The following is an 18230-nucleotide window of genomic DNA, read 5'->3' on the forward strand; positions in this document are numbered from 1 at the left end:
CATCGGCTAGGGTTGTGTTCTTCAGCGACGCGACAGTGCTAGGGTTGTCACGACAGTGCTAGGGTTGTGCTCGCCGCTCGATTCCACTGTAAGATCCTCTTTCTTACTAGTGTTGTATTTATTTTCTTCTAGATTGAAACTCTTCTTTTGTTAATCTTCAAGATCTTAGCAATTTGTTGGTGAGATCCTCTTGTCAATCTTCTCGATTTTTCTGATCTTGTGCTTTTCCCTATATTCGTGGCAAAAAAAAATAATTGAAAGCTTGTTATTCTATTGTGATGTTTTTCTCTAGAAGTGTTAGGACTTAAAAGATAGTCTTATCTTGATGGTTAAATCCTGTGATCCCAAGTTTATTGCATGAATTAGAAACAATTCTTCACATTGCCCATAATGATATGAAAACTAATTTTTATATTGAATTGCATAAAAGGATATGGCTACAGAAAGTCAAGTAGAATGAAATTTAGATGAGATGGGGTTCAATTGAGTTGGTACTAGTTAGGTCCAAGTCAATGAATATGGATGTAGGACTGTCTGTTAATTTTCCTGAGTTCATCATGGTTCAAACAGAGTGTCTCAGAGATGACAGTTTGCATAAGATGAAGGATTAAGGTGGATGGTTGCTTAGGGTAAATGGCTTGATTAATGCTGTGATATTAGATGTTGCTTGTCCGTTCACAGATTCAACTATGTTATATTGCTTTATTTTTGTTTAACATGTGTCACAATAGGATTGACTCTCTATTGATATCTTAAGAAAGCATTTGTTTACTCTGGTGTGCTTTGCTGCTTCACAAGCATTCCATCCATTGACTTAGTGGATATTTTCCCCATAACATTTCCCCCGTAGATCATGCCTTTCGAAATCTCATTTGTAGAATCTGATGTTATATTAATTCGGTCTTTTCTTGACATCTGCCTTAGCTTCCATGTCGTACCTTCCGTTACTAAACACCTTGACATTTAGTAATTATTGTATCAATAATATGTTAATAATAGTAATTTCATAAGTATGATATACAATTAAAGTTTAAACCAGTTGAGTTGATAAAATAATAATTCTAAAACCCTTGCAAAAGGAGGGCATTAGACTAAGTCCTGAAATCACCTCAACAGCTTCATGCTTTTGAGTTTCTTCCTTTACATCATGTTCATGGCTATTCTCTATCATCTTATCTGTGGATCTTAGCATCCAATCCAACCCTAATTCCTTCCTTACAATCTCTTCATTGTTTTGATGAAATAGGTCTCTTTCACTATCATTGTCAGAAACGTCCACTGCTGAGCAGCAATAAAGCAATAAAAAAAAAATCAATTAAGTCCATAACTCTACATCCCAAAAACTATATAAACCGATTGTGCAAAATAATAATAATAATAATAATAATAATAATAATAATAATAAGTTTAAGAAAAAAAGACAAAGTTCTAGAAATGGTTACCAGATCTTTTTTCCTTTCGCTTATTTTTCACTTCTCTACTTCTCTTTCTTTGTTTTCGCTTTAGGTTGCCTTTCCTCTCATTCTCTTCAGACGATGATGAATAATCATCCGATGATTCTTATCTTCTCTTCCTTAAGTCTCTCCTCTCGATCTTTTTGTCTCCAGATTCATCTGAATCTGAATGAGAAGCAAAGGAATCAAGAAGCAAAGAAATGCTCCTTGACAATCTAGTCTATGACAACAAAAAAAAACAATCTTATCAGCTTAACATCAAGTTCAAGCCCAAATTTCTACAAAATAACATTAAACTATAAATAAAAAGTTGGGAAAATGAAATTAAGCCAACGTATCTAGTCATCCACATAGCATGAGTCATGCGCACCATTTGTTTAACACAATTATGAAACTACTGATTAACTCTTTTGTTAACCAACCCATATTATAAACAACTCAATACCATTAGAAGTTAGTTTATTAATGCTAATAAAAGTTTCTTCATACCACACACCTACCTCTTTGAATTGTCTCTTCTTAATTCTTGCATTAGGATTTATAAATTAAAGTTCCATAGGATTTACATTTTGAACTACATGTAGTTTTAACTTTTGTTTATTCACTTTAATATCTTTTAATGTTGACCTATTTGTTTGTAGATTTTGCTTGATTTAAATGGATAAATCTTGGATATACTTGGATAGAAGGTCCAAACAGTATGAGGAGGGTGTGGAACAGTTTATTAGATATTGTTTACAGAATCCCAATATTGACCCCAATGATATTCATTGTCCTTGTTGCAAATGTATCAATCTTAAAAAAGGATCGGTGAAGTCCATTTCAGAGCATCTTTATTTCCATGGTTTTAGTCAAAATTATGTGAATTGGATTTGGCATGGTGAGCCCGCCAAAGATGATAAAGTAAAATGGAGTGTCAACCAGGAGCCAATTAATAATGATTATGACAACGTTGAAACCGCTCATATGTGTGAGGCAGCGTATGATAACTATACAGAAAACCCTGAAGAATTTATGAAATTTTTAGAAGAATCAGAGAAGCCGCTGTACAAGGGATGTCAACGTTACACAAAATTGAGTGCACTTGTGAAACTGTACAATACCAAAGCAAGGCATGGAATGAGTGATGCTCTGTTTTCAGATTTACTATTGGATTTTGGGGATATGTTGCCAAATAATCACAATTTACCATCCTCAATGTATGATGTAAAAAAGACGTTGAGTTGTTTGTCGTTGACTCATGAAAAGATTCATGCTTGTTCCAATGATTGCATTCTTTATAGGAAGCAATATAAAAACTGCGTAAGTTGCCCTAAATGTGGCTTGTCACGGTGGAAGTTAACCAAAAACAAGGTTGAGAAGAAAGGTATTCCTGCTAAGGTGGTTTGGTATTTCCCTCCCATACCAAGATTTAAGCGCATGTTTAAATCTTTAGAGACCTCAAGAAATTTAACATGGCATGCAGATTCTACAAGAGTTGTTGGTCAGTTACGTCATCCAGTTGATTCACCATCGTGGAAGTTGGTGGATCATATGTGGCCCGACTTTGAAAGTGAGCCAAGAAATCTTCGTCTAGCACTTGCAGCTGATGGCATTAATCCTCATAGCAACCTTAGTAGTCGGTACAGCTGTTGGCCAATTATGTTGGTTAACTATAATTTACCTCCAAATATGTGCATGAAGAGGAAATACATTATGCTAACTATGCTCATTTCAGGGCCTAAGCAGCCTGGAAACGATATTGATGTATATCTGGAGGTGTTAGTTGAAGATTTGCAACAATTGTGGGCAGGAGTTGATGGAGTCTATGATGCTTATCGAAGGGAGTTCTTCACTCTTAAAGGAGTCTTATTATGGACCATCAATGATTTTCCTGCCTACGGTAACCTTAGTGGATGTACTACACATGGTTATTATGCATGCCCATTATGTGGAGAAGATACTTATGCAAGACACTTGGAAAATGGGAAGAAAATGTCATTTACGGGCCATAGACGATTCCTATCACAGTTTCATCCCTATCGTAGGCAAATCAAGGAGTTTAATGGCAGGGAAGAACTTGGAGAAGTAGCTAGACCATTATCTGGGATTAAGTTGTTTGAGAAACTTTCTGACATAAGGTGTGAGTTTGGAAAGAAGATAAGTGTGAGAGGGAAAAAAAAGCATGCAAAGGCTAATAAGTTGGAAGTCAATATAGAAGAAAAAGATTTAGAAGCAATAAATTTCAGAAAATGTTGGAAGAAGAAGTCAATCTTTTTTAATATTCCTTACTGGAAACACTTGCATGTAAGACATTGTCTTGATGTTATGCACATCGAGAAAAATGTATTTGAATCCCTCATTAATACTTTGATGAATGTTAAAGGAAAAACCAAGGATAATGTGGCAGCTAGGTTGGACATGGTTGCGATGGGAATTAGACCTGAATTAACACCTATAGTTGGGGAGAAGAGAACATATCTTCCTTTTGCTGCGTGCTCATTCACAAAAAAAGAAAAATTACAAGTGTGCAAGTCATTAAAGGATATAAAAGTTCCAGAAGGTTTCTCTTCAAACATGAATAATATTGTGTGCATGGATCAGCTGAGGTTGACTTGCTTGAAATCACATGATTGCCATGTTTTAATGCAGCATTTCTTGCCAATAGTTATACGTGATGCGCTGCCAAAACATGTTAGATATGCCATCATAAGATTATGTTTTTTCTTCAAAGATATTTGTTGCAAAGTTATAGATGTAGCCAAGTTAGATAAGTTGCAATCTGACTTGGTTGTTACACTATGCTTATTGGAGCAATATTTTTCCCCATCTTTCTTCGATATCATGCTTCACTTAACTGTCCATCTTGTTCGAGAAGTCCGATTATGTGGACCAGTTTACTTTAGATGGATGTATCCATTTGAAAGATGCATGAAGGTGCTTAAGAGTTATGTAGGCAGTCGAAAACATCCTGAAGGTTGCATTGTTCAGAGATATTTAGCAGAAGAAGCAATTGAATTTTGTTCAGAATACCTCAGTGACGTTGATCCTATTGGAGTTCCTCAATCAATTTGAGACCCGAAAGCAAATGGTTCTGGCTTGCAAGCATGCATCACACCAATTATAGTGCAACAAGTTGATCTGCAACAAGCACATTTGACTGTGCTAGAAAATATGGAAGAAGTATCTCGCTATATAATGTAAGTGTGTTGTATTATTTATAATTCTGCACACATAAATGAGATTATCTAATGTCTCACTTAAATTTACATATTAATACTTCTACAGTGAACATAAAACTTTTTTGAAATCAATGTTTCCCAAAAAAGAGAAAGATGAAAGGTGGATACAAGATGCTCACAACAAGAGGTTTATTGATTGGTTTCGTGCAAAGGTGGGTATTAGATTCATCAAATTTTTAATATCATTTGTGCTAAACAACTTATATCTACTATTTTTAATCACCATATTCAAATTGAATACATGTTAGGTGGCTGCTGAAATTGACAGTTGCAATGGTGGAACAACATCGACATTAACATGGTTGTCCCATGGACCGCGTGCACAAATCATTAAGTATAATAGTTATGTGATAAATGGTAATTTATACCAAACAAAGGCGCGAGATGATGACAGAGTTTGCCAAAACAGTGGGGTCTCTTTAGTTGCCAACACTATGCTTGTTTGTAGTGCTAAAGATAAGAATCCCTTGCTAGCTGATGTGTCTTTCTATGGAGTGATTGAAGAAATATGGGAATTAGACTATCATCAATTTCAAGTTCCTCTTTTCAAATGTGAGTGGGTTGCAAATGACAAAGGAATAATCAACAATGATGAATGTGGCTTCACCTTAGTCAACTTGAACAAACGTGGACACAAGAATGACGAATTTGTGCTTGCAAGTCAAGTCAACCAAGTCTTTTATATTGATGACCCATTAACAAAGGGGTGGTCAATTGTGCTTCCAGTTCCAAATAGATGTTATGAGGGAGATGCTGATGACAATTGGAGCAGTATTCCTGATTCTAGACCAATTGATGATGTTGATACTCATTGCATTCCTGCACATGAAAGATATATTAGATCAGAAATTGAGGGTGTTTGGGTCACAAAAAAGAAAAAATGATGTTTTAAATTTTTGTGTAATGTTTATGTTATGAACATAAAGGAATGTTTTATGCACTTTAAAAAATTATGTTATGTAATTGCATGTTATGCTTATACTTGTGTTGCTATTTATTTATATTTTTGCTATTATGATTATATATGTCATGTTTTTGTTATTGTACCAATTTTAATAGCGGTTTCATTGATGTTCTTATGCAGACAATACTCGATGGGTCGTAAAAAACAAGTAGTAGCAGTTGAGGAGATACATGGAGTAGTTGATGCTGAGCTACATGGTGTAGCTGATACAGAGGTACATGAAGGTACTGATAGAGAAGAACGTTCTGTCGATGTGCAGAAGAACAAACGAGGTCCTACATCAATGTGTAAACTTACTGCAGCTGCAAGATGGGGGAAAAAAGCGAAGATTGATTATGATGACATGGGCCGACCATTATACAATGCAAATGGAAAGGCATTGCAATCGTACATTGGCTGTGTTGCTAGAACCATGGTGCCAATCAACATAAAGTCTTGGCCTACTGTCCCAGAAAATATAAAACAAAAATTGTGGGAAGAGATTTCGGTAAGATTAATAAATACATACAATCTCAAATCAAGTTAGCTTTCAACTCTCTGCTGCCAATGTTTTATTTAATCCATTCTTGTCATATAGCTATCATTGTTTTATTTAATCAATTCTTGTCATATTAGTTGTATAATTATCCAGCTTGTATGTCTATTATTGTTTTATTTCTATTCAACTTCTCTATTAATAGTATTAACTAATTTTTTGTGTTGCAGAATGTGTTCGAATTAACACCACAAAGTGAGACTGCTGTGATGAATTCAGCATCTCAAAAGTGGCGAGATTTTAAAAATAAACTCACTAGCAGATTTGTTTGGCCAAATAAAGACAATCCTGAAAAATTGAGTTCTCCACCTAGCCAATATCAAATCCCAAAAGCAGTTTGAAAAGCATTTGTAGATGAGAGACTTCATTCATCATGGGAGGTACACACTCATATGGTGTTAGCTGAAAATCTTTAAAATATCTCATTTGCAAATTTTGATTATAAAATTTATTGTCTTTTAAAGTATGGTGTTATTTGTACTTTTACATTTGCAATTTCCTACATTTAGACGTTGAATTTCCTACATAGGGTTTAGTGTATAACATATTTTATATACACTTAAAATCTGTGTAGGAGGAATTGCAACCACCCAGCCACGTGGGGGGATTGAAAAGAATTACTCAAGCACTTTTGACCACCAAACCAAAAGAATAATTCTTGTCTGATACAAATTGAAGCCTTGCTACTTTGTCTTAAATGCATCATTCATATATAGATTCCGTAACATCAATGCACAAATCACGTTTAATTGTTTGCAGGTTTATTGGGTAGACTTCATTGGGTAGAGCAATTTATATATAGTTAGGATTATGGTTGCAGGTTTAATTGTTTGCAGTTTATATATAGTTAGGATTATGGTTTCGTAACATCATTCATATTTTGCAGTTTAATTGTTTACAGTATAATTGTTTGCTTATACACTTATAATTGTTTGCATGTCTGCTATATATAATGCATACTAATGCATACGGGTGTTTATGAATGTATCTTCTATGTAGGCTATTCATGAAAAGCAAAAAGAACGAACCATGCATTATAAATATCATCACAGATTGTCTCGCAAAGGTTACATCGGCTTAGAGGCTGAATTGATGAGCTATCATGCAATTATACTTATCATTTTCAAGCAAGTATTTAATATTATGTAGCTGATCATTTTTGGAATTGTAGAGGGAAAAAAAAATAATTGCTGAAAATGAGGAAGTTGATAGATCGATGCTTTGGCGTAAAGCCCGTGAGGATAAATCTGGCAACATAACAAATATGGAGATAGCAGAAGTCGTTGCAAAAATTGTAATTATTTTTTTTATCTACTTTTCATATTGCTTAGCTAAATATTATTGGAATTTTTGGATTGATTTGTTACATCTCATATTGTAGGATGACTTAATGGAAAAGAAAGTCAAAGGAGAGTTCAAATCTTCTGGGATGAATGATGTGTTAACTACTGCTTTAGGAAATCAAGAACACTATGGATGGGTTAGAGGAGTGGGAGGATGTGTAAAACCCCAACTCTACTTTAAAACTGCAAGAAAGAGTAGAGAATCAGTCCCAAAGGATTTGATCGATAATTTCAAAGAACAATCGGAGGAGAATAAGAGCTTGAAGGCTGAAATAGAGAAATTGAAGGCTCAACTTGCTCAGGTCATTGATAATCGACTTGTGAGGTTGTTATATCGAACAAGTCCTCAAACATGAACGACCCAAAATGGAGAGATGATGTCGAGATTTATGAATGTGGCACTTCAAGCTTTGAGGTTTTATATTTCTCAATTTTATGTCAAATTATTTTTCTTTCAAATTAAGGTATTTATATACAATTTATTCTTTTTTGTTAAAGGGAAAAAAATGTAACCTGGCTGTGAAGCAACGTGAAAATGTGGTGGCGTACGACACAATACTATCAGAAGGAGGCCCAAATATACTGATTCATCATGTTCCACTTGGAGAAGGGAATTTCAAGGTATCTATTGATGTTGTTTTAGATGAAGGAGCAAAGCTTCCAATTCCAATTCCGTCTGGACCAACAATCATCAATGATGCTATTGGAACAATTGTTGCTTGGCCTAAAGAGTTGGTAATTTTACCAACAAAGAAGGTACTTTCAATTTATCTTGAAAAGTTGTATTTGAAAAAGCCTCAATCATTTGAATACTCATATGAATATTTTAACATATTGCAGAAGAATGTACAACTTCAATCATTTGCTCCTTCGGATGTTCATGGTGATCAAGACAAGTACAAGGAAATTGAGAAAACTTTACCGATGGCATGCAAGTATATCTACTCCTATGTTATTAGATTGATGCCTAAAGATGAGAGCATACACATAGAATTTGATGAAGCTATGTTTGGACGTCCTAAAAGTGTATGGTTGCTAAGAGAAGATATCTTACGCTTTATGGAGATGAAAGAGATAGGTGCCAGACACATTTTGGTTTACATGGGGTATGTTATGTGTTAAATACAATATTTGTTCACATGTTTTGCTTTGTTCACAATATTTGTTCACATGCTTTTGCTTTGGTTTACATGGGGTATATTTAGATTTTTCATTACTTTTCCATTACCTTGCAATTAATACCATGCAGTTACCTTTACAAATACATGAAGAAAGAAAATAGAGCTGAGTATGTGTCATTTGTGGATCCTGGTCACATATCTACATGCGGTGTGGGTGAAGAAGGTAGTAAATTATCACAACATATTGCTGCTCAGTTGGGAGCATCGAACAGAGATAGCATATGCTTCATCCCATATAACACTGGGTAAGATTTTAATTATTTATTTTTTTCCTACTACATGCTAGTCAATGTTATATTTTTTTTGTGCAGGTACCATTGGATCTTGACTATAATTAATGAAGATAAGAATATGATATATTTATTGGACTCTTTGAGTAACAGGAACCGAGATCATGCTTGGCAAACTATTGTGACCAAGTAAGTCGTAACTTATGCTAATTTTGAATGCATTCAATTCATTATAGGTTGAAAAACTAATTTTCTATTTTTACAATGTAGTGGGGTCAAGATATACAATGCATCAAGGGGTATTTCAAAAGGACCAGGTTTTAAACAATTGACAGTATGTATTGTGACTATGTATTTAGACATCAATTAATAATTCTTATTATTTGGATTGTGACTTCTTGCATGACATTTTCAATTTCATTAGGGTAATCTTAAACAAAATGGTGGTGTTGAATGTGGATATTGTGTGATGCGGTACATGAAAGAGATAGTCTTAGATGAATATCCACAATTGGAGAGAAAGGTGAATTTCTTTTTTATGAAATATTTTCTTTCTAAAATATTAAGTTATTTTTCATTGATCCTCAAATTTTTGTTAATGATTCAGTTTGCAGCATCAAAAAACAAACAGTATTTCAATCAATCTCAGTATGATGAAGTCAGAAGTGAATGAAGCGAATTTGTCTATTTCTATGTGGATGCCTAAGTGTAGGCTATGAGATAAAGTTTAGATTGTATTTAGAGATTTATGGATACAAAAGTTTTTGGATTATGTTTAAACATTTCTTTTATGAATACACTTTTGAATTGTATTTGACAGATATTTGTGATATATTTGTTCAATTTTGGTGATGAAAATTATTGTGTTATAGCAAAATATTACGATATACACTTTTATTAATTAAATTTGTATTGTAGTAAAATATAGTCAAATACTTCGATACTATAAATAAAAATGATGAAGTAATACAATACATATGACTTCGGTATATTTAAATATTGTCGTAGTTAAAGAAACTATTTACTTTGTCACTGATTAAATTGTTGAAGTCGTTCGTATGTATTACTACGTTAACGTAAATTGTTGAAGTGTAGTAAAATATGCTTTCCTACTTCTATACTATGATGAAGTATTACAATAACAATTACTTCGATCAAGCTAAAATATGCGGAAGTAATATTAACTATTTACTACACCATAATATAAACAATTGTGAAGTCATAACTTCTTTAAACTTCGTTAGATAATGTTACCTCTACAGTAATATATCATCAACTACTTCGGTAATTTTACTGGTCTTGATGAAGTAATAACGGTTTTTTACTTCGAAACCGGTCCGATTTTGAACCGGTTTTGAACCGGTGATAGACTTCAGTAATCATGTGCCGAAGTAAAAAAATAACCCTTTTACTTCACGTGCGTCTACTTCGGTAAATATCTCCCTATTACTTCGGATAATATCCGAAGTCTATCATTGATTTTCACATAGTGTGTACTGACATGGGGAAAGACTGAATTAGCCGTATACCGTTGTCGGTTTGGTCAATCTATAGAGGATCGATGTATCCTATTCCATGGGTACGTTAATTTTAGACTGTATGTACCTAGTTGGATAACATAGAAGGTAGCATAGGGAATATCAGGTTGATTGGGTTAAATATGCTTATTATGTATATCCATGTGGTGTGTACATATGATTATTGTGGGTGTCTAGTAGATTATACCCGAGTGGTCTGATTATTTTTTTGGAGGTATCTTATCGACTTAATCTGAGTTGTGATATGTGTAGATGTGTTCGGTGTAATATTTGAGGTATCTTGTTCATCATATTTGTTCTGTGTGTACACTCGTGTCGATTATGATTTGTTGGAAGTATTACGTTGATTATACTCTTGGCATAGGTGTATATATGTCATGTGAGTGTTGTTTAAGGTGTATTGTCGATTATACCTATGTGGATATATACACACGGGCTCGTATGCATTGTTGGAAGTATCACGATGATTTATACCTATGTTGAATGTAGAATGTTAAATGTCTACATTATGTCATTTGTTGTATTACCCTGTCAACTAATTCTCCTATTAGTGGGTGACCGACCCACTAGGATGATGATAGAGTTGACTATGGATTTGATTTGCTTACTGGGTTGTTAAACCCTAGGCTACCCACAATGATATGTGGTAGAGAGATCTCGTGCAGTCTCTAGTTGGATAGTTAGGTGCCTTGGGCACTTATGGATTGTTGTGGTGGAGCGTTGCTCCCACATGTTATGGATCGTTTGTGGTGGAGCGTTGCTCCCACATATTGCGGATTGCGTGTAGCGGAGCATTGCTCCCATATTTATTGCAGATACATATTTTGGATTATTTGTGGTGGAGCGTTGCTCCCACATATGTGGTATTTCGTGTGATGGAGCGTTGCTCTCATACTGGAGGATCTAATCTTTGGTGATTTATATCGCTGGTGATCAGATTTCCTGACTTATTGTCGGGGATCTTATGGTTAGGAATGTCTGTGATACGGACATTATGTGTCTTGGTTTTACCATTTAGGGTTACAGTGCCCTAGATGTTTTCATGGACTCGATGATTTTTGGTATTCCTAGGATGTTGGATCGGTTTCCATTGTCTTTGTTGATAATGTTATGATCTATTTCAGATCCAAGGTGAGTCACGTACACCATCTTCACATAGCTCTAGAGATGTTTCGACGAGAACATCTATATGTGAAGATCAGTAGTGCGTATTTGGATTGTCTCATGTGAGATGTTTGGGACACACGGTCACCAGTAGGAGTATACCGTGGTTCCACAGGAGATAGAGGTTGTTACCGTTTGGAGCAGCCGAAATCAGTGCAGGAGATCCGCAGTCCTTGGGACTAGCAGGATATTACAGACCTTTCATCGAGGGTTTCTCCCGCATAGCTATGTCACTGACACGCCTGACCAGGAAAGGCGTGAAGTCCACGTGGTCCGAGGATTTCAAGACCAGCTTTCAGGAGATGAAGCGGAGATTAGTGTCGACTCTAGTTTTGGTTTTACCTTCTGGAGAGGACGGATTCGTGCTCTATACCGATGCGTCTCTTCAGGGTTTGGGCGTTGTTCTGATGCAGCACGACGGGTTAGTCTCCTATGCTTTTCGACAGTTGAAGGAGCATGAGAAGAACTAACCAGTTCATGATCTGGAGTTAGCCGCCATCGTCTTTGTTTTGAAGAGTTGGCGACATCATTTATACGGCATTACATTTGAGATTCTCACTGATCATAAAAGTCTCAATTATATTTTCATCCAGAAGGAACTTAATCTCCGACAGAGGAGATGGATGGAGTTCCTGAAGGATTATGATTGTACCATTAGCTAACACCCGGGGAAAGCTAATCTGGTTGTCGATGCACTCAGAAGGAAGTCCGGAGGGACTTTGACTTGCCACCGGACTTCAATCACATACTTGATTCAGGGTTTCTCCGAGTTAGACTTTGAGGAGCAGGAACAGACAGAGCAGGGTATTCTTGTTACCATGGTTGCTCAGTCGTCGATCAGGATGAGGATCTGAGAGGCTCAGGCTGGTGATCAGCATTTATAATGTATAGGCAGCCAGATAGCTTCCGGGCAGCAGACCGAGTTCACACGAGACGAGGAGGGTATTATATACTTCTAAGGCAGATTATGCGTACCTCAGTCTTACCCAGTTTTGTCGGAGCTACTTCAGGAGGCTCATCATTCTCGATTTACGATCCACCCAGGCGGAACCCACATGTATCGAGATTTGAGGCGTTCCTACTGGTGGAACGGTATGAAGAAAGGCATCATGGAATTTGTAGCAAGATGTCTTGTCTGTCAGCAGGTGAAGTCCGAGCATCAGAGACCTGCCGGCTTACTTCAGCGGATTCCTGTTCCTGAGTGGAAATGGGAACATATTACTATGGACTTTGTGGTGGGTTGCCGAGGACACGATGAGGCCATGACGCGATTTGGGTAATCATTGAACGATTAACCAAATCGACGCATCTCTAAGCGATCCGGAAGACTGATTCCCTGGATCGATTGGTAGATCTGTATTGCCGGGAGATCATCAGATTACATGGTGTCCCATTGAGTATCATTTCGGATAGAGACCCTCGTTTCACATCTCGATTTTGGCAGAGTATGTAGCAGGCCTTGTGCACTCAGCTCCGTTTCAGTACAACTTTCCATCCGCAGACAGATGGACAGTCAGAGCGGACCATAAAGACTCTAGAGGACTTGCTGAGGTCATGTGTATCAGATTTTGGAGGCAGTTGTAATGACCATTTGCCATTGGTAGAGTTCGCCTACAATAACAGCTTTAATTCGGCTATCCAGATGGCACTGTTTTAAGCGTTGTATGGTAGGCCTTGTCGGACACCCACCCTCTGGGATGAGGTTGGGTAGGCCCAGTTGTTGGGACCTCATAGAGCTCAGCTTGAGGTAGAATTGGTCCGTACTATCAGACGGAGGATGTCAGAGGCTCAGGACCGCCAGAAGAGTTATGCAGATCGGAGACGCAGACCCCTGGAGTTCTTTTCAGGTGACCATGTTTTTCTGCGAGTTTCACCCACGAAAGGGGTGAAGAGATTTGGCCTCAGAGGTAAGCTAGCTCCGCGATGAATTGGCCTTTTCTAGATCCTAGAGAGGATTGGAGTAGTAGCTTATCGCCTGACGCTACCACCGGCTCTAGCAGGCGTGCATGACGTATTTCATGTATCTATGTTGAAGAGATACATAGCAGACCCAGCTCATGTGTTGTCTGATATACCAGTTTCCTTCAGCCTGACGCCACCTACGAGGAGGTTCCGGTACGGATTATGCACCGGAAAGAGCGTCAGTTGCGAAAACAAGACTATCCGGCTGGTTAAAGTCGGATGGCAGCATCGTTCGTACAAGGAGGCTACTTAGGAGCTCGAGGAGACTATCCGAGCTCGATACCCCCATCTTTTCACTTGAGGTATGTGATTAATTTACCGTTCAGCATTTATACTTTTACCTGTTGTTAGTATGTGCTGATGGTAGATAACGAAATTTGGAGACCAAATTTTTATTAGTGGGGGAGAATGTAAAATACCGAAAAATGGCGAATAATGATAAGGGAATTTTCCGAAATTTTTAGAAATTTTCTGGAATTTTTCGGAGATCGTATGGACGAGTTTATGGGGACAAAAATTGGGCACCAGGAAAGCCTGTTTAGGTTACCCCATTTAAATGAGGAAATGTTTGATTTTCCTTTTTAATTTTCTTTCTTTTTCCTTATTTCTTCTCCATCGCCGTTTCTTCCCCAAACCCCCACCTCCTCTCCCAATTTCCCCCGACGCCATGCCCTAACCGCCCTTCCCAATCGGCGCCGCAACACCGCCTTCTCCCTCGTGTACAAGGTGATCGGCTAAGGAGTCTGAGCCTCTGCTGATTCTCCACTCTTTGTGCTCGTGTCCTAGCCAGCCCCGGCCACCACAACCGACGCCGACTGGCTTTAGTCCCCACGGCTAACACCAGTCACCGCTGCCGTCGCCGTTCATCCTCGCGAGCAGCCGACGTAAAAGGGGGGGGGGGTTCTTCACAGCCGGCCCTGTCCGTGCCCTAGCGCTGACACAAATCCAACACACTTCTCTTGAGTATGCCCTAGTGTGGAATCCAAGCCCTAGTTCTTCCTCTTGCTGCCACTGCCGAGCGAGCTTGCTTCATCCCTCTATTTTCGTCAGTCTCCTCTGTGCTGGCCGCCAAACCTGCCCTTGCCTCTGCGCCACTCTTCCTTTCACGGGCTGATCTGTGGCCAAGCGAAAGAAGCCACCAATCTAGCTTCAAGACCAGCGCTGGATCTCAGCTTCGGTCTGGTGTGAAGTTGCCGGCAGTTAGTATGGTGATCAGACCACAAGGTGAGCCTTAATTTGGTCTTGCATGGTTGAGGATGTACTCACTGTGAATTTGACATTTAGTTTGTTCTAGGTGCTGATGTGGAAGGGTTAACCTGTTAGGCAACGGATCCACCTCGCTTCGGTTAGGATTATTGGCAGCAACTTCACCTAGGACTAACTACTGTGCTCTAACAGCGGATTTTCTCCGGCTGTGAATTGAGGTATGGAATTTGGGTTTAAGTTGTTGTGATAGATTATGTTTATTTCAAGTCCTAATTTGAATGGATTAGTTAAGAAATGATTGAGGAGTTAGACGATCCAATTAGGGTTTATAATTGGATCTGGATTTATGTTAACTTTTCGAGGATTTGATTTGTTTTAGCTAATTTGTTTATATGTAATTAGCTAAATCTGGATACCATGTATTATAGGACTCTGATTCGAGAAGAGCATCTCAACGTTGGATTTGATTGGATTGGACTTGCTATTTAAGGTGGGTACCTTGACTTATCTTTGATAATGTCATGTTGATATCTTTAGTAGGTTATAACCTTTAGTAATGATTATGCTCGTCTTTGCTTCGGTTGGTCACTACCCGATACCTCTTACATGCTTGTTTCGTTTATTTGTTATGCATATCATGATAGTATTTACCTGATTATATATGTCTATAGAGGTAGTGACACAACCATGTTATTTATTATGTTCAGGACTTAGGGTTTTTTATACCTTATCTGATCTGTGTACCTTTGATTTTGTTCATTATCCTATAGTACACATTTTATATTCATATATGGATATTGCTATGTTGTTCAGGATATTGTCATGCTTAGTGTCATACACCATTCGCATGATTGCATGCTGCGCAATAGTCTGCTCCATTATTGTTGAGCACATCGCCAGTTTCATCACTGTCGGTGCTCCGTTGGTCCGCTCATGGGTAGCGTGACGCAGCATGGTAGCATGTCAGTTTGCTCGGTGGTGCTCCGTTGGGACGCTCATGGGTAGTGTACTGCAGCGTGGTAGCATGTCGGGATCCCTCCCCGTCATCGTGTGCCAGGAGATGAGAGCATTGTGCTCCCCCACTTATGATTTGGGGTAGGAGGATAGGTGTACTCCGACAGCATCCCGTCCACTCGGTCACTCATCAGGAGCAGTGACGACAGAGTGCACGGTTGTCACAGCCCTACCCACTCGGTCTCACCATTGTGTGCGAGATGGATGACTGGAGTCAGGGGTGACCATGTCATTGGCATCATATGCATTGATGCATTTACTGATTGTGTTTGTTGCAATTATATGCTGCATTTGGATGCATGCATTTGTTTGACATGGATACAGGATTTATGATACTCTCGGTCTGATGACCTGACTATTCTGATAGGAGGCCCTGGTGAGTACAGTTCTCTCTAGCCCTTTTTTATTGTGCATTCCAGCTTTTGTCCAGGAGACTGTACTCCATAGTTATTACTGTCTATTATAGCTTACTATACATGTCAACTGGTATCTGTTGAGTTGTTGAACTCACCCCCGTGGACACTATCTTTTCAGGTACCAGGTTGTTTATGGAGTTGCTTGGAGTATCCTACCTGCCGGTCCCCACGTCACATTAGAAGACTAGTCTCCGTATTTTTGTTTATTTTTATCTTGGTATATAATATGTGTGTATTTGGTTTTATGTTCCGGTTTTGTTTTTGGAGTGTTGTTTTGTTGTGTGGTGTAAGTCTAGCCGGCTAGCAGTCTTGTATTTTGGTTTGTATTTGGTTTTCTACGGTATTCCGCTGTGTTTGGTTTGGTATAGCCAAGTGGGTTGTTAGATCTACAATATAACTACGTGGTTGTGTTTTTGTTGTATCAGCCGAGTAGGCTGCATATAAACTGCGTGGTTGTGTATGTTCCAGCCGCCTGTGGCTGATGTATACTGTGTCTGTAGAAATGCTTCAGATTATCACCCGTACAGTGGAGGTGCTGTCGAAATTTCTTCGGATAGGGACTTCCCCGGGGCATGACAAGGGGGTTTATAGGAACCTATATGAACTGGTTTCAGCTCATTCCAAGCTCTCTAGGTATCTCAACCGACATTAGAAAGTTTATATTTTTTAAAAAAAATTACAATCTGCAATGAATTTTGAGATTTATTGTAGATTTGATAGTTTTTTTATATATAAATTTAAACTTTCTAAGTTCGGTTGAGATATCTAGAGACGAATGAGATGAAACAAGTTCATATGGGTTCCTATAAATCCTCTGATTTTTATAAATCTCCTTAACTATTAATTTTACCCAACTAGTGATTTTTTACATCGAATGTGCCAAAAAAATTTTAATCATCTTCATAAAATCAATGATCTCAATATATTGCGTAAAATTATTATTTAAGGGCATCTATATCATAAGGGGATTTATTGGAACTCATAGGAACTGGTTTCCTACCTGTAGGATGATCCGCAATTACAGTTGAGAACGTCGCGATAATAAGAGCCCTATGCCTTGCACGATCGATTCGTTCTTGTCCACAGTGCTTAGCAATCATTGGGATGCAGATTCAATCGTTGCCTTCTTGTGTTGTGAACGAAAACCATTCGCCCTTTTGTCACTAGTTTGATCGCTTAGAAATGAGGATGTCAATCCATAGGATACATTTCTCACTTTTTTCGTGACCCACTCTATATGGTTTAGTCATCTTCTCGTGGGACTCAATCGACCTCGCTCAATCTGTTAGTCGTCTCGTCCCTTTGGCATCTTGTCCAGGCATATGTGTGCCTAGTGAGTACTTATGCGCAGGGTGTCTATGTTGCTGAACGCTTACTAAGAGTGAGTATTGTTGTGCCCCCCCTCTCGGCAACCCCTTAACGACCTAGCTCAGGTACAAATACCTGAGCATTATTGGGTTAGCATTATAATCAGTGCAACAGTCATTTTCACCCTAGATGTCAACTCGTAGGTTTCTTTATTCTGGGACTTAAAGGCGATTAGCCATGGACCCGACCTACGGGACTTCAACCCACTCTGCCTTATTCCGGCTCTCCCTTCTTTTCCTTTTGGCATTCTGAGATCCTTTATTCCGGTGACAGCTTGTCTCCTCTGTGCGCATAGGGTATGGTTAGCCTATGAATTGACAGCGGTCCGATCTTTCGGACCAGACCTTCATCCGAGTCCTCTCGGGTCGTACTTTACAGAGGCATCCCTTTTAGTTGAGTTTTGTCTGTGTTTGGTTAAATTCCTAACCTGGTTTTTGGTGTGATATGTTAAATTACAACTTCTTATATAAATTTAACTAAGTCTTATGTGCATGAAACTGATTTAGCAATTTATGAAAAAATATAGTTGGTTAAATTATTTTTGAAGGATATTTTTATGATCTGGGCATTTATAGGAACCTATACGAACTTGATTCATGTCATTTTGAGCCCTCTAGGTACATCAACTGACTTC

The 18230-nt window shown here is 38.1% G+C and overlaps 1 protein-coding gene and 2 long non-coding RNA genes across 4 annotated transcripts; all 3 read left to right on the forward strand.

The window, feature by feature from the left end:
• The first annotated feature begins 2420 nt into the window (after positions 1 to 2420).
• On the forward strand, positions 2421 to 4508 carry LOC122004486. Its single transcript, XM_042559364.1, has 4 exons — positions 2421 to 2653; positions 2738 to 2820; positions 2920 to 3574; positions 3746 to 4508. The coding sequence occupies exons 1-4, from the start codon at positions 2421 to 2423 to the stop codon at positions 4506 to 4508; spliced, it is 1734 nt and encodes a 577-aa protein (XP_042415298.1).
• A 782-nt stretch (positions 4509 to 5290) lies between these two features.
• Positions 5291 to 7819, forward strand: LOC122003872. Of its 2 annotated transcripts, none has more exons than XR_006118135.1 (4): positions 5291 to 6126; positions 6345 to 6554; positions 7174 to 7468; positions 7556 to 7819. It is a non-coding gene; the product is annotated as an uncharacterized LOC122003872 (long non-coding RNA). The 2 variants fall into 2 exon arrangements; XR_006118136.1 differs by having other exon boundaries at positions 5302 to 6126; positions 7346 to 7468.
• A 1386-nt stretch (positions 7820 to 9205) lies between these two features.
• Positions 9206 to 9751, forward strand: LOC122003873. Its single transcript, XR_006118137.1, has 3 exons — positions 9206 to 9262; positions 9353 to 9451; positions 9536 to 9751. It is a non-coding gene; the product is annotated as an uncharacterized LOC122003873 (long non-coding RNA).
• The last annotated feature ends 8479 nt before the right edge of the window (positions 9752 to 18230 follow it).

The sequence above is a fragment of the Zingiber officinale genome, chromosome 7B, assembly GCF_018446385.1.
Source record: "Zingiber officinale cultivar Zhangliang chromosome 7B, Zo_v1.1, whole genome shotgun sequence".
Lineage (NCBI taxonomy): Eukaryota > Viridiplantae > Streptophyta > Magnoliopsida > Zingiberales > Zingiberaceae > Zingiber > Zingiber officinale.

Bases quoted from the DNA above. Each gene is read 5' to 3' on its own strand.
- LOC122004486 (XM_042559364.1), top strand. From the start codon at position 2,421: ATGTGTGAGGCAGCGTATGATAACTATACAGAAAACCCTGAAGAATTT. The intron at 2,654-2,737 runs GTATGATGTAAA...CATTCTTTATAG, and splicing joins CACAATTTACCATCCTCAAT to GAAGCAATATAAAAACTGCG. The intron at 3,575-3,745 runs GTGTGAGTTTGG...CTTGCATGTAAG, and splicing joins GAGAAACTTTCTGACATAAG to ACATTGTCTTGATGTTATGC.